Source organism: Danio aesculapii, chromosome 6, assembly GCF_903798145.1.
Source record: "Danio aesculapii chromosome 6, fDanAes4.1, whole genome shotgun sequence".
Lineage (NCBI taxonomy): Eukaryota > Metazoa > Chordata > Actinopteri > Cypriniformes > Danionidae > Danio > Danio aesculapii.
This window is the reverse complement of record NC_079440.1, coordinates 30054049-30066548: the sequence shown is the minus strand read 5'-3', so window position 1 is coordinate 30066548 and position 12500 is coordinate 30054049. Positions and strand designations below refer to the sequence as shown.

At 33.0% G+C, this 12500-nt stretch overlaps 1 protein-coding gene across 2 annotated transcripts in view; it reads left to right on the top strand.

The window, feature by feature from the left end:
* Positions 1 to 502: 502 nt before the first annotated feature.
* The window catches only part of LOC130230752 (unconventional myosin-VIIa), a 60527-nt gene continuing 48529 nt past the window's right edge, over positions 503 to 12500 (top strand). For both annotated transcript variants that reach the window (XM_056459930.1, XM_056459929.1), the window contains exons 1-8: positions 503 to 641; positions 1042 to 1083; positions 3054 to 3155; positions 3237 to 3383; positions 6764 to 6948; positions 10287 to 10408; positions 10490 to 10632; positions 10734 to 10847. In XM_056459930.1, coding sequence (XP_056315905.1) covers positions 1066 to 1083; positions 3054 to 3155; positions 3237 to 3383; positions 6764 to 6948; positions 10287 to 10408; positions 10490 to 10632; positions 10734 to 10847 — 831 coding nt within the window. In that variant the 5' untranslated portion in view covers positions 503 to 641; positions 1042 to 1065. The remainder of the gene's footprint in view (positions 642 to 1041; positions 1084 to 3053; positions 3156 to 3236; positions 3384 to 6763; positions 6949 to 10286; positions 10409 to 10489; positions 10633 to 10733; positions 10848 to 12500) is intronic.

The window sequence follows — 12500 nt, the reverse complement described above, 5'->3', positions numbered from 1 at the left end:
ACTATAATCATTACGCATCCTTTCAATGAAGTTTAGTATTGGCCAGTGGAAATATGACTTTCCAGAAGGGCTCCACCCTGGGTAACTATGACACTGCTGTTTACAACTTGATTGCCCCTTATGATCAGAGCTCAGCCCTCTATATGCTGTCACGCGGGTACAAAGGTTCAACTTTACCATTGCAATAAGCATTATGTAAAACTGAATATTTGTATTTTGTTTACCCTACCTTTTATCCACCTTTCCATATGCAGCTGATATTTGAATCATCACTTGTGTCCTTTCACGTCTGGATTGATTTTAGCACGTTTTTACAAGCTTTCATTGTATGAGAGACTTTATTTTGAAGCTTTGTATTGTTATTCTTAATCTCCAGTGTGTTTTGTGGTATTTGCACTCTACTAATAGCTGCATTTGTCTCTTTTTGTTCATATTTTCTGATGTGGAGGTCCAAGTTTCCTTATATGTATCATTAGAGATGCGTCAGTTAGAGAGCAAAGTCAAAGTGTCATAAATAGCTGTTGTTTCAGAGCAGGCACCTGAGGTCGTTTCTTTTGACCGAACGCTTTCACTGTGACGGACTTCAGAGAAGACGGCCAGAAAACACTTCTTCATAGGGAGACTTCCCCAAATATACACAGGTAAGGATTACTTGCAGTTAGAAGTGATAAGGTTGATTGATTAAATTCTGAGGTGCACCCAAATAATGGCTTTTGCTGCTTGTTCAAGCTACAAACAACACAATTTTAAGTTTTTTTTGGGGGGGGACAACTTAATTAATATAAGTTCAATCTACTTAAATTTGTAAAAGAAAAAAAAACTAATAAATTAACTTAATTAATTTGTGTTGGGATAACATGAAGGAATTTTGTGGAAGCATTTTTTACAGAGTTATGTTTGTATTTTAGTCCTTGCTGAAACAATTACGTGATTGAGCTAATGTGTTTTAGATGGCCTTTTGCTTTTGTTCATCAGCTCTGCTAATGGCTTTTGCATGGCAATAATTGATTTTAACATTTGTCGTTTTGCTTTAATATTCAGGCTGTGGGACAGAAGGACACAGTCATGGTGGTTTTAAGGAAGGTAAATGGTTTAAAGTGTTTGTTGAGGTGTACATAATTAACTTACACTTACAACTTTAACTGTATAATTCCTTTGATTAATCTGACCTAACGTTAATGTGATGGTTCACTCAAAAATATTTACTCACCTCTACCAAGTGGTTCCTTTCTTATGTTGAACACTAAAGAAGATATTTTGAAGAAAGCTGAAAACTAGTAACCATCAATTGTAGAAAACTAGTAACCATCAACTATAGAAGTCAATGGTTACATTACAACTTTCGTCACTGAATCTTTTGTGTTCAACAATAAAAAGTAAGTTAAACAGGTTTGGTACAAGTGAAGGGTGAGTAAATAATGAGAGAATTGTCAGTTTTTGGTGAACTATCTTTAAATTAGTAATCCTGTTGACTATCTGTTAGTTGAAGTAATCTAATTTTGATTTGATTCATACTTTAATGTCCAAAAAGATATTAGTGTAATAAGGAAGCACACACATTTATGACTGATTGATTGATAGTATGTAGTTGATTGTATGCACTGTTGTTGTTATACTGTAACAATAATTCACAAATACCTCTGTTTTACTCTGCCTACATTTACAAGGTCTGGATTTAAAAATGAATGCTTGTTTTATTCTGTAAAAGGCCTGAAAAATATTTGATCCAAATTTCAAATCCAAATCTTGTCATTATAGCTGGAAATCAATCGAAAAAGAATTTTTGTTGTGATTGAAATTTAGAGTTTTTCAAGCTAAATTTTCTTTCCTTAAGGTAAAGTGTTGGTATTGTGTTGATATAGCTGAATATATTGCTAAAAAGATTGCACCTTGTTATTTCACGCAATATTTTATATTTAAAAAAGCAATAAATGGCACTGTTTTTTATTTTAAATTGGGAAGGAATATCCTGAGTAGTTTACAAAAATAAAACAAAAAGTTAGTTTTACTCAAACACAACTATAAATTGTAAGTCTGCATAAATAAATTTCAATAGCTATATATATATATATATATATATATATATATATATATATATATATATATATATATATATATATATATATATATATAGTCAAAAATTAAACAACATTTTGTTGTGTAATATGCACATTGGGATAAACATTAGATGCTAGCCAAGTGTCTTTTAAATAATCACGTTAAAGTTTTTTTTATTATTGAACATTAAATAATGTTTTGTTGTCATTTGTGAATTTATTTGTGTGAAAATTAAACAAACCTATTTTTTGTTTTTTTACCCTTTTACGTATTTAATATGTAAAATATTAAGCGTTTATACTAAATTTGATTATATTTAAAGTAAAAAAAATTGGACAAATAATAACAATAAATTATATTTACATCTTTGTTTCCAATTTAGAGGAAAAAACAACAATAATAAAATAGAAAACTAAGAAAAAAAGATAAAAAGGAAAAAGGAAAAAATTGTTGGAGGGCACAGGTTGTTTACATTAGTAACAGATTACCTTATTTTAGTTATATTTTCTAAAAAATAAAAAAAAAATATTAGGAAGAAACTGTTGAAAATACAAATCATCTTTAGAAGACATGCACCAGATCATCAATATGACAATGGTTTGTTTAAGTAAATCTTTAAAAATAGGAGTAATATGTAGATAGGCTAAGTCAGTGGTCTAAGTACATTTAAAATGACAATTAACTAATATTTTATGACTACATTGTCAACCTTAAATTGAGTTTTTTAAGGTTTTATCAATATAACCCCCCCCCCCCCCAAAAAAAAAAAAAATAAATAAAATTAAACAGGACAATTCTAATATACAGTAAAAATAACAATATAAAAAAATCTGTAGTATTCTAGTGTTTTGAATCTTGAAACCCCATTTTTGTCTTTGACCTACATACATAAATAATACAGCAAAATAAAATACAGCAAAAACTGTTATATCAGTTAATATCAGTTAATAAACTGTTGATTTAATTGTCTTTTTTGATTTGATAAATCTTTTCAGGGAGATTATGTGTGGGTTGACTGCAGTGATGGTGTCCAAATAGGAGCTGAAGTACGACTCTCAGACACTGGGCAGCTTCAGCTCATTGACGATGAGGGAAAGGTAAAATCTGCAGTCAGTCTAAGTGAACTACTGTTGTTGACTCTGACCTGTAGCTAATGCTTTACTCGATGTGATTTCCAGGAGCACAAGATTAAGAAGGAGAGCACACTGAAGCCCATGCATCCCACCTCAGTGAACGGTGTGGATGATATGATTCGTCTGGGCGACCTGAATGAGGCTGGACTGTTACGAAACCTTCTAGTGCGCTACAAAGAAGGAGCCATCTATGTGAGTTCTTAAAGGCACAGTTCACTCAAAATTGAAAATTCATCAAGTCGTAATTTTTGCTCAGCCTTCACTTGTTTTGACTTTCTTCTGTTGAAAAATCTTGGTTGCTGGGACTTTTTAGTAATTTATTTACCTACTATGGAAGTTGATGGGTACCAGCTTTCTTCAAAGTATATTCTTTTGTGATCAACAGAAAAAAAGAAACTCCTTAAGGTTTAAAACCACATGAGGGAAAGTAAATGATCCAAATGACCCATTATTGGATGAATTATCCCTGTAAAGGGAACCTATTATACAAAAATCACTTTTATAAGTGGTTTAAGCACAGTTGTCTGGCAACAATCTGTGAAAATAACCAGCTTCTAATAGTAAAAATATATTAATTAAATTGTTTCTAATCACACTTGATTAAAACAGTTTGCAGAAAGACTTTGATTGGTATTCTTCCTTTGAATATGACATCAGATTGTCAGATATGATATCAAATTGACATGTTTTTTTTTTTTCAGTTGAAGGTTTTCGAGAGATTGGTTTCAAATCATAGTAAGCAGTTATTGTGTGCTGCTAAGGACAGCAAAAAAATGGTGTTAGAGTAGATGATGCAATTTTTTTTTATCTCTTACATGAATCATTAAGTCATCTAGAAACTTCACTACGCAGTGTTGGAAGTCCATTATTTTAATAATTTAGTGCGTTTAACACTGTTTAGCCTGCATTACTTAAGGAAAAGTTAGAAAATGCTGTTTTAGATAAGAATATTGTCAGATGGTTAACTGACTACCTCACAAATAGACCACAGTATTTTACGATGCATAACTGTGTAACACAAGTGAGAGAGGTCTGGCTGCAGACTTGGTGCAGATACAATCTGAGCTGCATCCAATGCTTTTTAATGCGCTCTTTTAACCCCACCCCTAACCCTACCCCCCACAGTGATGTCACTAGTTCCATTGAGAGCATTGCGTCTGACATTGCATCTCTGAGCGATGCAATCTCAGCTTGCATCATAAAGGCTGCATCCAGATACTATTGACCCAATTAGAAATGTATAGCAACGTTAGCTCCATTTTAATTTACTTTTTACACATTAGATTTCCAGTTTAGCACCAAAAACTGTAATCTCCAGAAGTTTACCGGCGACAATCATTGGCTACATAAAGGATCATGGTCAAAAATGGTGTAAAAATACAATACAGGTGTATCAGAAAGGTCAGAGTCACATTCATTTACTAAGATGACTGAGATCCTTTGGTGTGTGTGAGATACTGTTGAAGACATTCTACTGTATGATTCTGTGCAGTCATCTTTGAAGCTGTGTTGTTGAGGGGGGATTGTTGGAGAAAACTTTACAATCTTATAAAAAGGCAGGTTCTGTTGTGGGGTGTGTGTCTTAGACGAGATGGCACAATATAGAATGATTGACTAATAATTTGTCAATAATATGATGAATCCCGATTGTCATCCTCTTTTTGAAACGGCTTAAGATTAACTCAGCTCTGGCGTCATAGTGATTGATATAGGAAGTATTACCAACAATGATTAGATTGTGTAATCGATCTCATATTAAATGATGTGGGATTTTATTATATAGGTATGACTAGTGTCTCACTGTTTGAACCTAGGGGTTGAAGTATAGAATGCTTTTTTTATAGTATTTATTTATTATATGGTGAGCTCTGCCATGAATCGATTTTTCCTTTGAGATGAATATAGTGAAGTCAAGCTTACATAAATATATTCATTAAAATAGTTTTTGGCTTTAAGATCTGTGAACCCATAAATAACGGAAATGAGGATTAAAATGTCCGCTTAATTCACCAGCTTCAGTTCATTCAGCAGCTGTTCTTTGCCCTTCCTGTTTAATATCAAGATTGTTTCCTTAGTAACGGCCTGTTACGAGTTTAATGAGTGGATTGAATTGTTATACAACATTGACATAACCATTATATAGTAAATCCAACCTCCTACCTTAAAGTCCAGGGCCCGGTTTTTCAAAAGTAATCCACTAGGATTTTGGAAAACAGATTGGATCAAATCTTGAAAATGGGTTTTTCAAAAGAAAAAACGGATTATATAATTGGATTAGATCACGTAATACAATCTTGCTTTTGATCCAGATCAAACCTTTAGTTTGGGTTTTTCAGAACTTTTTTGTAGGATTTGGATCACTTTGATCCAAAAAATATGGATTAAACTGATCCCATCAGCGTGGATTCAGCATGGATTTTATGCCCAAAATGTAATGAAACCTTTAAAAAAGTATCAAATAACACTATATTTGGATCATGCAGTATCTTACAAAATTTCCTATTCATTCATAAGATTTTAATTGTATTTGTTCATCCATCAGGCTACAGTGATAAGGTAGGCTTTAACGTATACAGCCTTTCAGTATAGGCCTACAGCAAAGTTTTATTCTGTCACTAATTGATATATATATATATATATATATATATATATATATATATATATATATATATATATATATATATATATATATATATATATATATATATGTATAAAATATTTTTCTAGAACTAGAATACTTTTAGAATATTTAGTAGTGATGCATGCAATGATTACAGAATAACAAAAAAAATGCTTTCACTTTCAACAATTGCAAAAAGAGACTGAAAGGGCAGAAGCACAGCTTCTTCTGGCAGAGGAACAAATGCCAAACTGCAGCAAAACAAAGCCAGACCTGAGCTCCGCCTCCTTAAGACTACGCTCAGACAAGCTGGTATCTCCACATGGTATCTCCACATGAGGAAGTCTGAAATTATTGTGACATTAAGTCTATTTTTAATTCAATAAATCTATATTTGAAACTTGTTTTAAATATCGTCTATGTACAATGTTTGTGTTGTACTGTAGGTCTCAGATGAGTTGACTGCTGAAAGAGGATGGGGTGGGGTTTTTCTTGTTTTTAGGTTTTTTTTTTTTTTAGATGTGTGTGTTTCATTTCAAATTAAAATGAAGTTATATTGACCCTACACTATTCTACTTGTTGGTCTTTACATATCTATAGTTCTACATTGTGATTTCCTATCCTGTTCGAGCACTGGTTATCCAGATTTAGTGATCCTGAAAAGTTCCTATCCGGATCAGATTGATCCAATCCGATGTTGCTTTGAAAAACTGGCTCAAAAAGTAAGCTGGACTACGTGATCACGGATCGCAAAAAAGGTTTACTAAATCCGGATCAATTTTATCCGGATTAAACCTTTTGAAAAACTGGGCCCAGCTGCATAAAAGAAGAGTTACTTGTAGATCTTATTATAATGTTTTATTCTGCCAACTTCAAAAACCTTATATAGGCCTTTATTACATTAGTACTCTGTAATCTTTTTTTTTATCCTTGAAACAACTTGTTTTGACAGACATACACAGGGTCCATTCTGGTGGCAGTGAACCCTTACCAGCTGCTGCCAATCTACACTCCGGAGCAGGTGGAGCAGTACACAGACCGGCGGTTAGGTGATCTCCCTCCACATGTCTTCGCCATCGCTGACAGCTGCTTCTTCAACATGCGCCGCAACCGCAAAGACCAGTGCTGCATCATTAGGTACTTCACTTGTTCATTTTTGGTTTTAACTGACATTTTGTACAGTATATATTCACACGTACTGCTAGAAGTTTAGGGACCCCCATACAAATAGTAGAATTTTTCCACTCACTTCTATGGCCACAGGTTTATTAAATCAAGAATGAAGATTGAGTCTGAAATCATAGACTTCCATTATATGAACTATGCTAAAAACAGTATGTGAGCGAAGTAGTATGTCCGAATTAATAGAATTCAAAAGAATTCATGTGAAAAGTACCCGGATGATTTACTACTTCTGGCGAAATTCTTAAGTGCATACTATGGATGATGCCAAGCGAGAGAATTCATGATTGGGAGGGAGTTACCTACTGACGCAAGTAGGTCACAAGATAATAACAAATGGTGGATGTAGTACATCTGAGCTCCATTCATATTCAACTCACATTCATATTATATAGAACATACTTTTCTAATGTTGTGTAGTTAATTCTAATTCAAATGTAGTATCTACTGTGTAGTAGGTGATTTCGGATGCCGGCTTACATGTTGCCGCCTGTGCAATAAGTCCATTTGTGAAATTTCCTCAATACTAAATATTCTATGGTCAACTGTTTGTGGTATTATTACAAAGTGGAAGCAATTGGGAACAACAGCAAGTCAGCCACAATGTGGTAGGGCATGTAAAATCACAGAGCATGGTCTATGAATCAATTAAATTTGTTTATAAAGCATATATATTTATAAATAAACTGTTATTTTTATATAGACTGCTATTTTCAAATAACAGTAGTTACCTTAATTGGCGTGCTTCTGACCTGCACATATGCCTGCACACATGCAGCTCTGTAATTTGCCAAAATGCTTGGTTTGACTTTTCAGAGATCATCTACTCTTCCCTTTTGATGATCCCTCACCTACTTTCTGAATTTCACAATCTGAATTTCCGGTTTTGAATTTTAGATTATTGAATTTGATGTTCTGAATTTTTTCATCTTGAAATTTTTTTATCTGTTTTTTTACAAACTGTAAATCTGCCGTCCAGAAACTCAGAACAAAAAAGTTAGAATTTACATCTATAAAAATATGCCTTAAAAACCATTTGACTTAAATTTCTAATGTTCAGTAATCAAGTTAAGAAATTCTAATTCAAAACTATTTTTAACTGCATATAACATTCAGTTTTATTCAATTACAATTGTCAACAATTTAATTCAAGTGAACACAATTCAAATTCAGATTGTTTTGTTGTATTTTATGCTCCATAATATGCAAGGTAAATGATCCGTTGCTGTTCTCATAATAAATATAACATTCTTGCAAAAGTATTTCTCAAACTATTTAATACTATAAAAGCAATTGTAGAATAATTGAAGGAAATTCAGCATTGTAATCAAAAGTCAGCTAAAAGCTAGATTATTTGACATTTGCCGAATGACAAAGCTTTCAATTTACCGGTCAATCTACGTTACTACTCTCACCTATGGTCATGAGCTTTGGGTCATGACCGAAAGGACAAGATCTCGGGTACAAGTGGCCGAAATAAGTTTACTTTAAAGGGTGGCAGGGCGCACTCTTATCAATAGGGTGAGGAGCTCTGACATCCGGGAGGAGCTCGGAGTAGAGCCGCTGCTCCTACACATCGAGAGAAGTCAGTTGAGGTGGCTCGGGCATCTGTTTCGGATGCCTCCTGGACCCCTACCTAGGGGGGTGTTCCAGGCATGTCCCACCGGAAGGAGGCCTCGGGGAAGACCCAGGACACGCTGGAAGGACTATGTCTCTCGGCTGGCCTGGGAACGCCTTGGGATCCCCTCGGAGGAGCTGGAGGAAGTGTCTGGGGAGAGGGAAGTCTGGGGTTCTTTCCTAAGACTGCTGCCCCCGCGACCCGGCCCTGGAAAAGCGGCAGAAAATTAATCAGTGAATTTGACATTTGGATCAAATTGGAAACCCTAAATATTTTCTGCGGATGTGTTTCATGTTGCATAATTTCACAAAAGCAAACCATTACATTTTTAATACATATTTTTAAATTCTACAATCTAATTTAATTAAACAGTTGCTCAAGCTAGCTAATATATTGTATGTAGCCTTTTTGCCTAGATCATGATACATATTTATGTTTTGTTTTATATGCTTAACTAAATCTACACTCACCAGTAGTTAGTTGTGTTGTAGAGGAATATTTTTGCTTTCACATCTTGAATTGAAAGGTCGGAATAATTACATGAATGATTTAGGACTCTGGACTCATTTATTTATTTATTTATTTATTTATTTATTTATTTATTTATTTATTTATTTATTTATTTATTTATCTATTTATTTATTTGTTTGTTTGTTTATTTATTAATTTATTAATTCATTAATTTCTTTCATTTGCAAACTTAGTGTTGCATACCTACTCAAATGTCAGAAATGACATAATCAGAGGTGATAAATGTACGAAACTAGTCATTAAACACTTATTTTAAGTGTAGGCACTGTCCTAGGTCCATTCACTTGCCTTGCCACTGCATGCGTTTTACTAAATATTATATTACGTGTGAGTTATTTGTAGTTAACATAGTAGACTATAAAAATAACATGTTTATGAATATTCATATTAGGTGTTTAAAAATTCTGCCGTCATTTACTCACCCTTGACCCATTCCAAACCCGTTTGACTTTCTTTTGTTGAACAAAAAAGAAGATATAAAATAGATATGTCAAATTTCAGTTTCCTAAAACAAGCTAATTAATCTGTGAATGGGGTAAGCAATGAAAATCTTATTTCAAAGCAAAAACAAGATTATTTTGCTTACCCCACACTGTAAAAAATGCAGGGTTCCACATAATTCATTCAGGTTGTCGCATCAATTAAGTCAATTAATCGATAAAGTTCCCTTAAAACATAAAATGGTGATTGTTTTACGGTGATAAAACATAAAACAGTTAAGTTATCCCAAAAAATCTCAAGAATTGTGTTAAGCTAATGTTGCATAAGAAGTTTAAACAAGCAGCAAAATGACTTTTTAAGTGCATTCGTAGATTATTTTGCTTATTTTAGGGAAAAACTCCTTACAAATTTCCGAAAACAAGACCATATTTTTCACTTGTCTAGCAAATGCTACTTGATTTTTAAGAATTTTTAGATATTTGGACTAGAAACAAGACAAAAACTCAAAAGTAAGAAAAGAATTTTTTCATAAACTGTAAATCTCAAGTTTTATGTTCAGCTGGCAGCTGTGCAAACATCATTCCAAAATGAACTTGTCATTTATGTTGACAAAACCTCAGTCTGACTTTGACATCTGTCATGCATTGTTAGTGTAATCCGTTTGATGCATTCTGACAGTGTCTATATGTGTTGTGTTTGACAGTGGGGAGTCTGGAGCAGGGAAAACAGAGAGTACCAAACTCATGCTGCAGTTTCTTGCAGCCGTAAGTGGTCAGCGTACCTGGATTGAGCAGCAGATTCTAGAGGCCAACCCTATCTTAGAAGGTACAGTTACATACAGTTACATCCTCCTTGTATTTCATCCAGTAAACATTTTAGTACTTATATTTATTTTTTATTTTGTAGCCTTTGGTAATGCAAAAACCATTCGCAATGACAACTCCAGCCGCTTCGGAAAATACATCGACATCCACTTTAATAAAAGTGGAGCAATAGAGGGTGCTCGCATTGAACAGTACCTACTCGAAAAGTCACGTGTTTGTCGACAGGTAAAGCATAATTATAAAAGATTATAATTAGGTTGTATAATACTGTCAAATCTTTCAGGACAAGGTGCAGTGAATAAAATGATAATTCCTTGTTTGCACAGGCATCGCAAGAGAGGAACTACCACATTTTTTACTGTATGCTCATGGGAATGCCTGCTGACCAAAAGAAGATCCTGTCTTTGGGAAATGCTGCAGAATACAACTATCTCACCATGGTATTGATCGCCATAAAATCTCTATCTTGATTGCTTCTCTAACTTTTCATGTCTATTTTTGTGAAAAATGTTCTGAAGAAAGAGAATAAACATGTACAGCTGAAGGCAAAATATTTTTCATGTGAGATTTTCATATGTACATATATTTATATTTATTTATTATTTTTTTTTATTTATTGATTTATTATTTCTTCTTAAGAAAGTTTTTTTTTTTTTTTAGTTTGGCTGCAATAACATTTTTTTCCGTTTTCCGAACAAAAAAACAAAAATAATATCAAATGACAACATAACTAAATGAACATGGGTACCAAGGTCACCATATAGAATCTTGTTAATAAGTATTTATATTTGATCAGATTCGGCCATATAATGTTCTGTAAAGGGTTACATATCTCACTAATTAGCAATCAAAAATCTCTTGTGGAGTAATTCCAGGTACATATAAATGAAAGCAATACAATAAAATTAGAACATTTCGTTTCTCCTCAACCATCTTCCCTTGTATGAATGCATTTGATAGAATTGTTGTCTTAAACCTTTTGTACTGTTGGGGTTGTTTTCTTTTACTCTGGGGAGATTTTCAGTCTTAATTTGGCCATAACTTTTTTTTGTGTTTCAACTAGCAAAATGATTTTGGTGACAAATCTTATTTTGACACATATTTTGTGAAACTGCTTTGAAATTTTTAAAGAACTCAACGATACACTCTGGGCAAATTTACTACCCTTTTGTTATGTTCAGGATGAAAACATACACTAAATTAAACTGCTGTAAAAATGCATCAAAATAATATCTATTTCAACTTTTTTTGCATAAATCTGTCAATCAACCTCAGTCCTAATCAAAACTACTAAATTGCTTAGAAAATGACGGTATTTTAACTCTTCATCATAAATGATTTCATTGATTTGGTGAAAAAACACAAAATAATGTAATTTCAATATAAAAAGTAATCGTGAACAATTTTTTTTAACCTTTTATCAAAGTCTTGGACATGTGAAACAACATTGGCTTTGATGCATATTTATTTATTTATTTATTTTTTAAATTGAATTTCATTTTTGTTCTTCCTAATTTACTGCTGGTGGCTGTTTTTACCCTATTGACTTCCATTATAACCACTTTTTTGATTACAAAACCATGACACTATATAATCATGCATTTTTGATTGTTGGTGAATTTCCTTGTTGGGAAGAGGTAAAATTAGTATTTTTTGCTGTTGATCATCAGTTGGCACCATTAACCCTTTAGATAGGCCTGTGCAAAAAAAAAAAATAGTTTCTGGATTTTATATGGAGTATAACAGCAAATTAAAGTGTGTATGTGTGTCTCCTGAGTGTGTGTGTGTGTGAGAGAGTGTGAGAGTGACCTTTGCGCACTTATCTTGGTGTGTCTGAGAAAATCAAAAATATGCATCTCAGCTCTCAGAACTACATGGAGTAAATAAAAACAAAGACTGTGTATTTATGCACCATCAAATGTGGTTATAATGGAAGTCAATGGGGCAAAAACAGTCACCAACAGTAAACTAGAGAGAAAAAAATTAAAACAATGCATCGAAGCCAATGTTGTTACTAATTGTTCACATGTCCAAGACTGTAATAAAAGGTAAAAAAAAAAAATTCAGTACACTAGTTTTTATATTTAAAATAC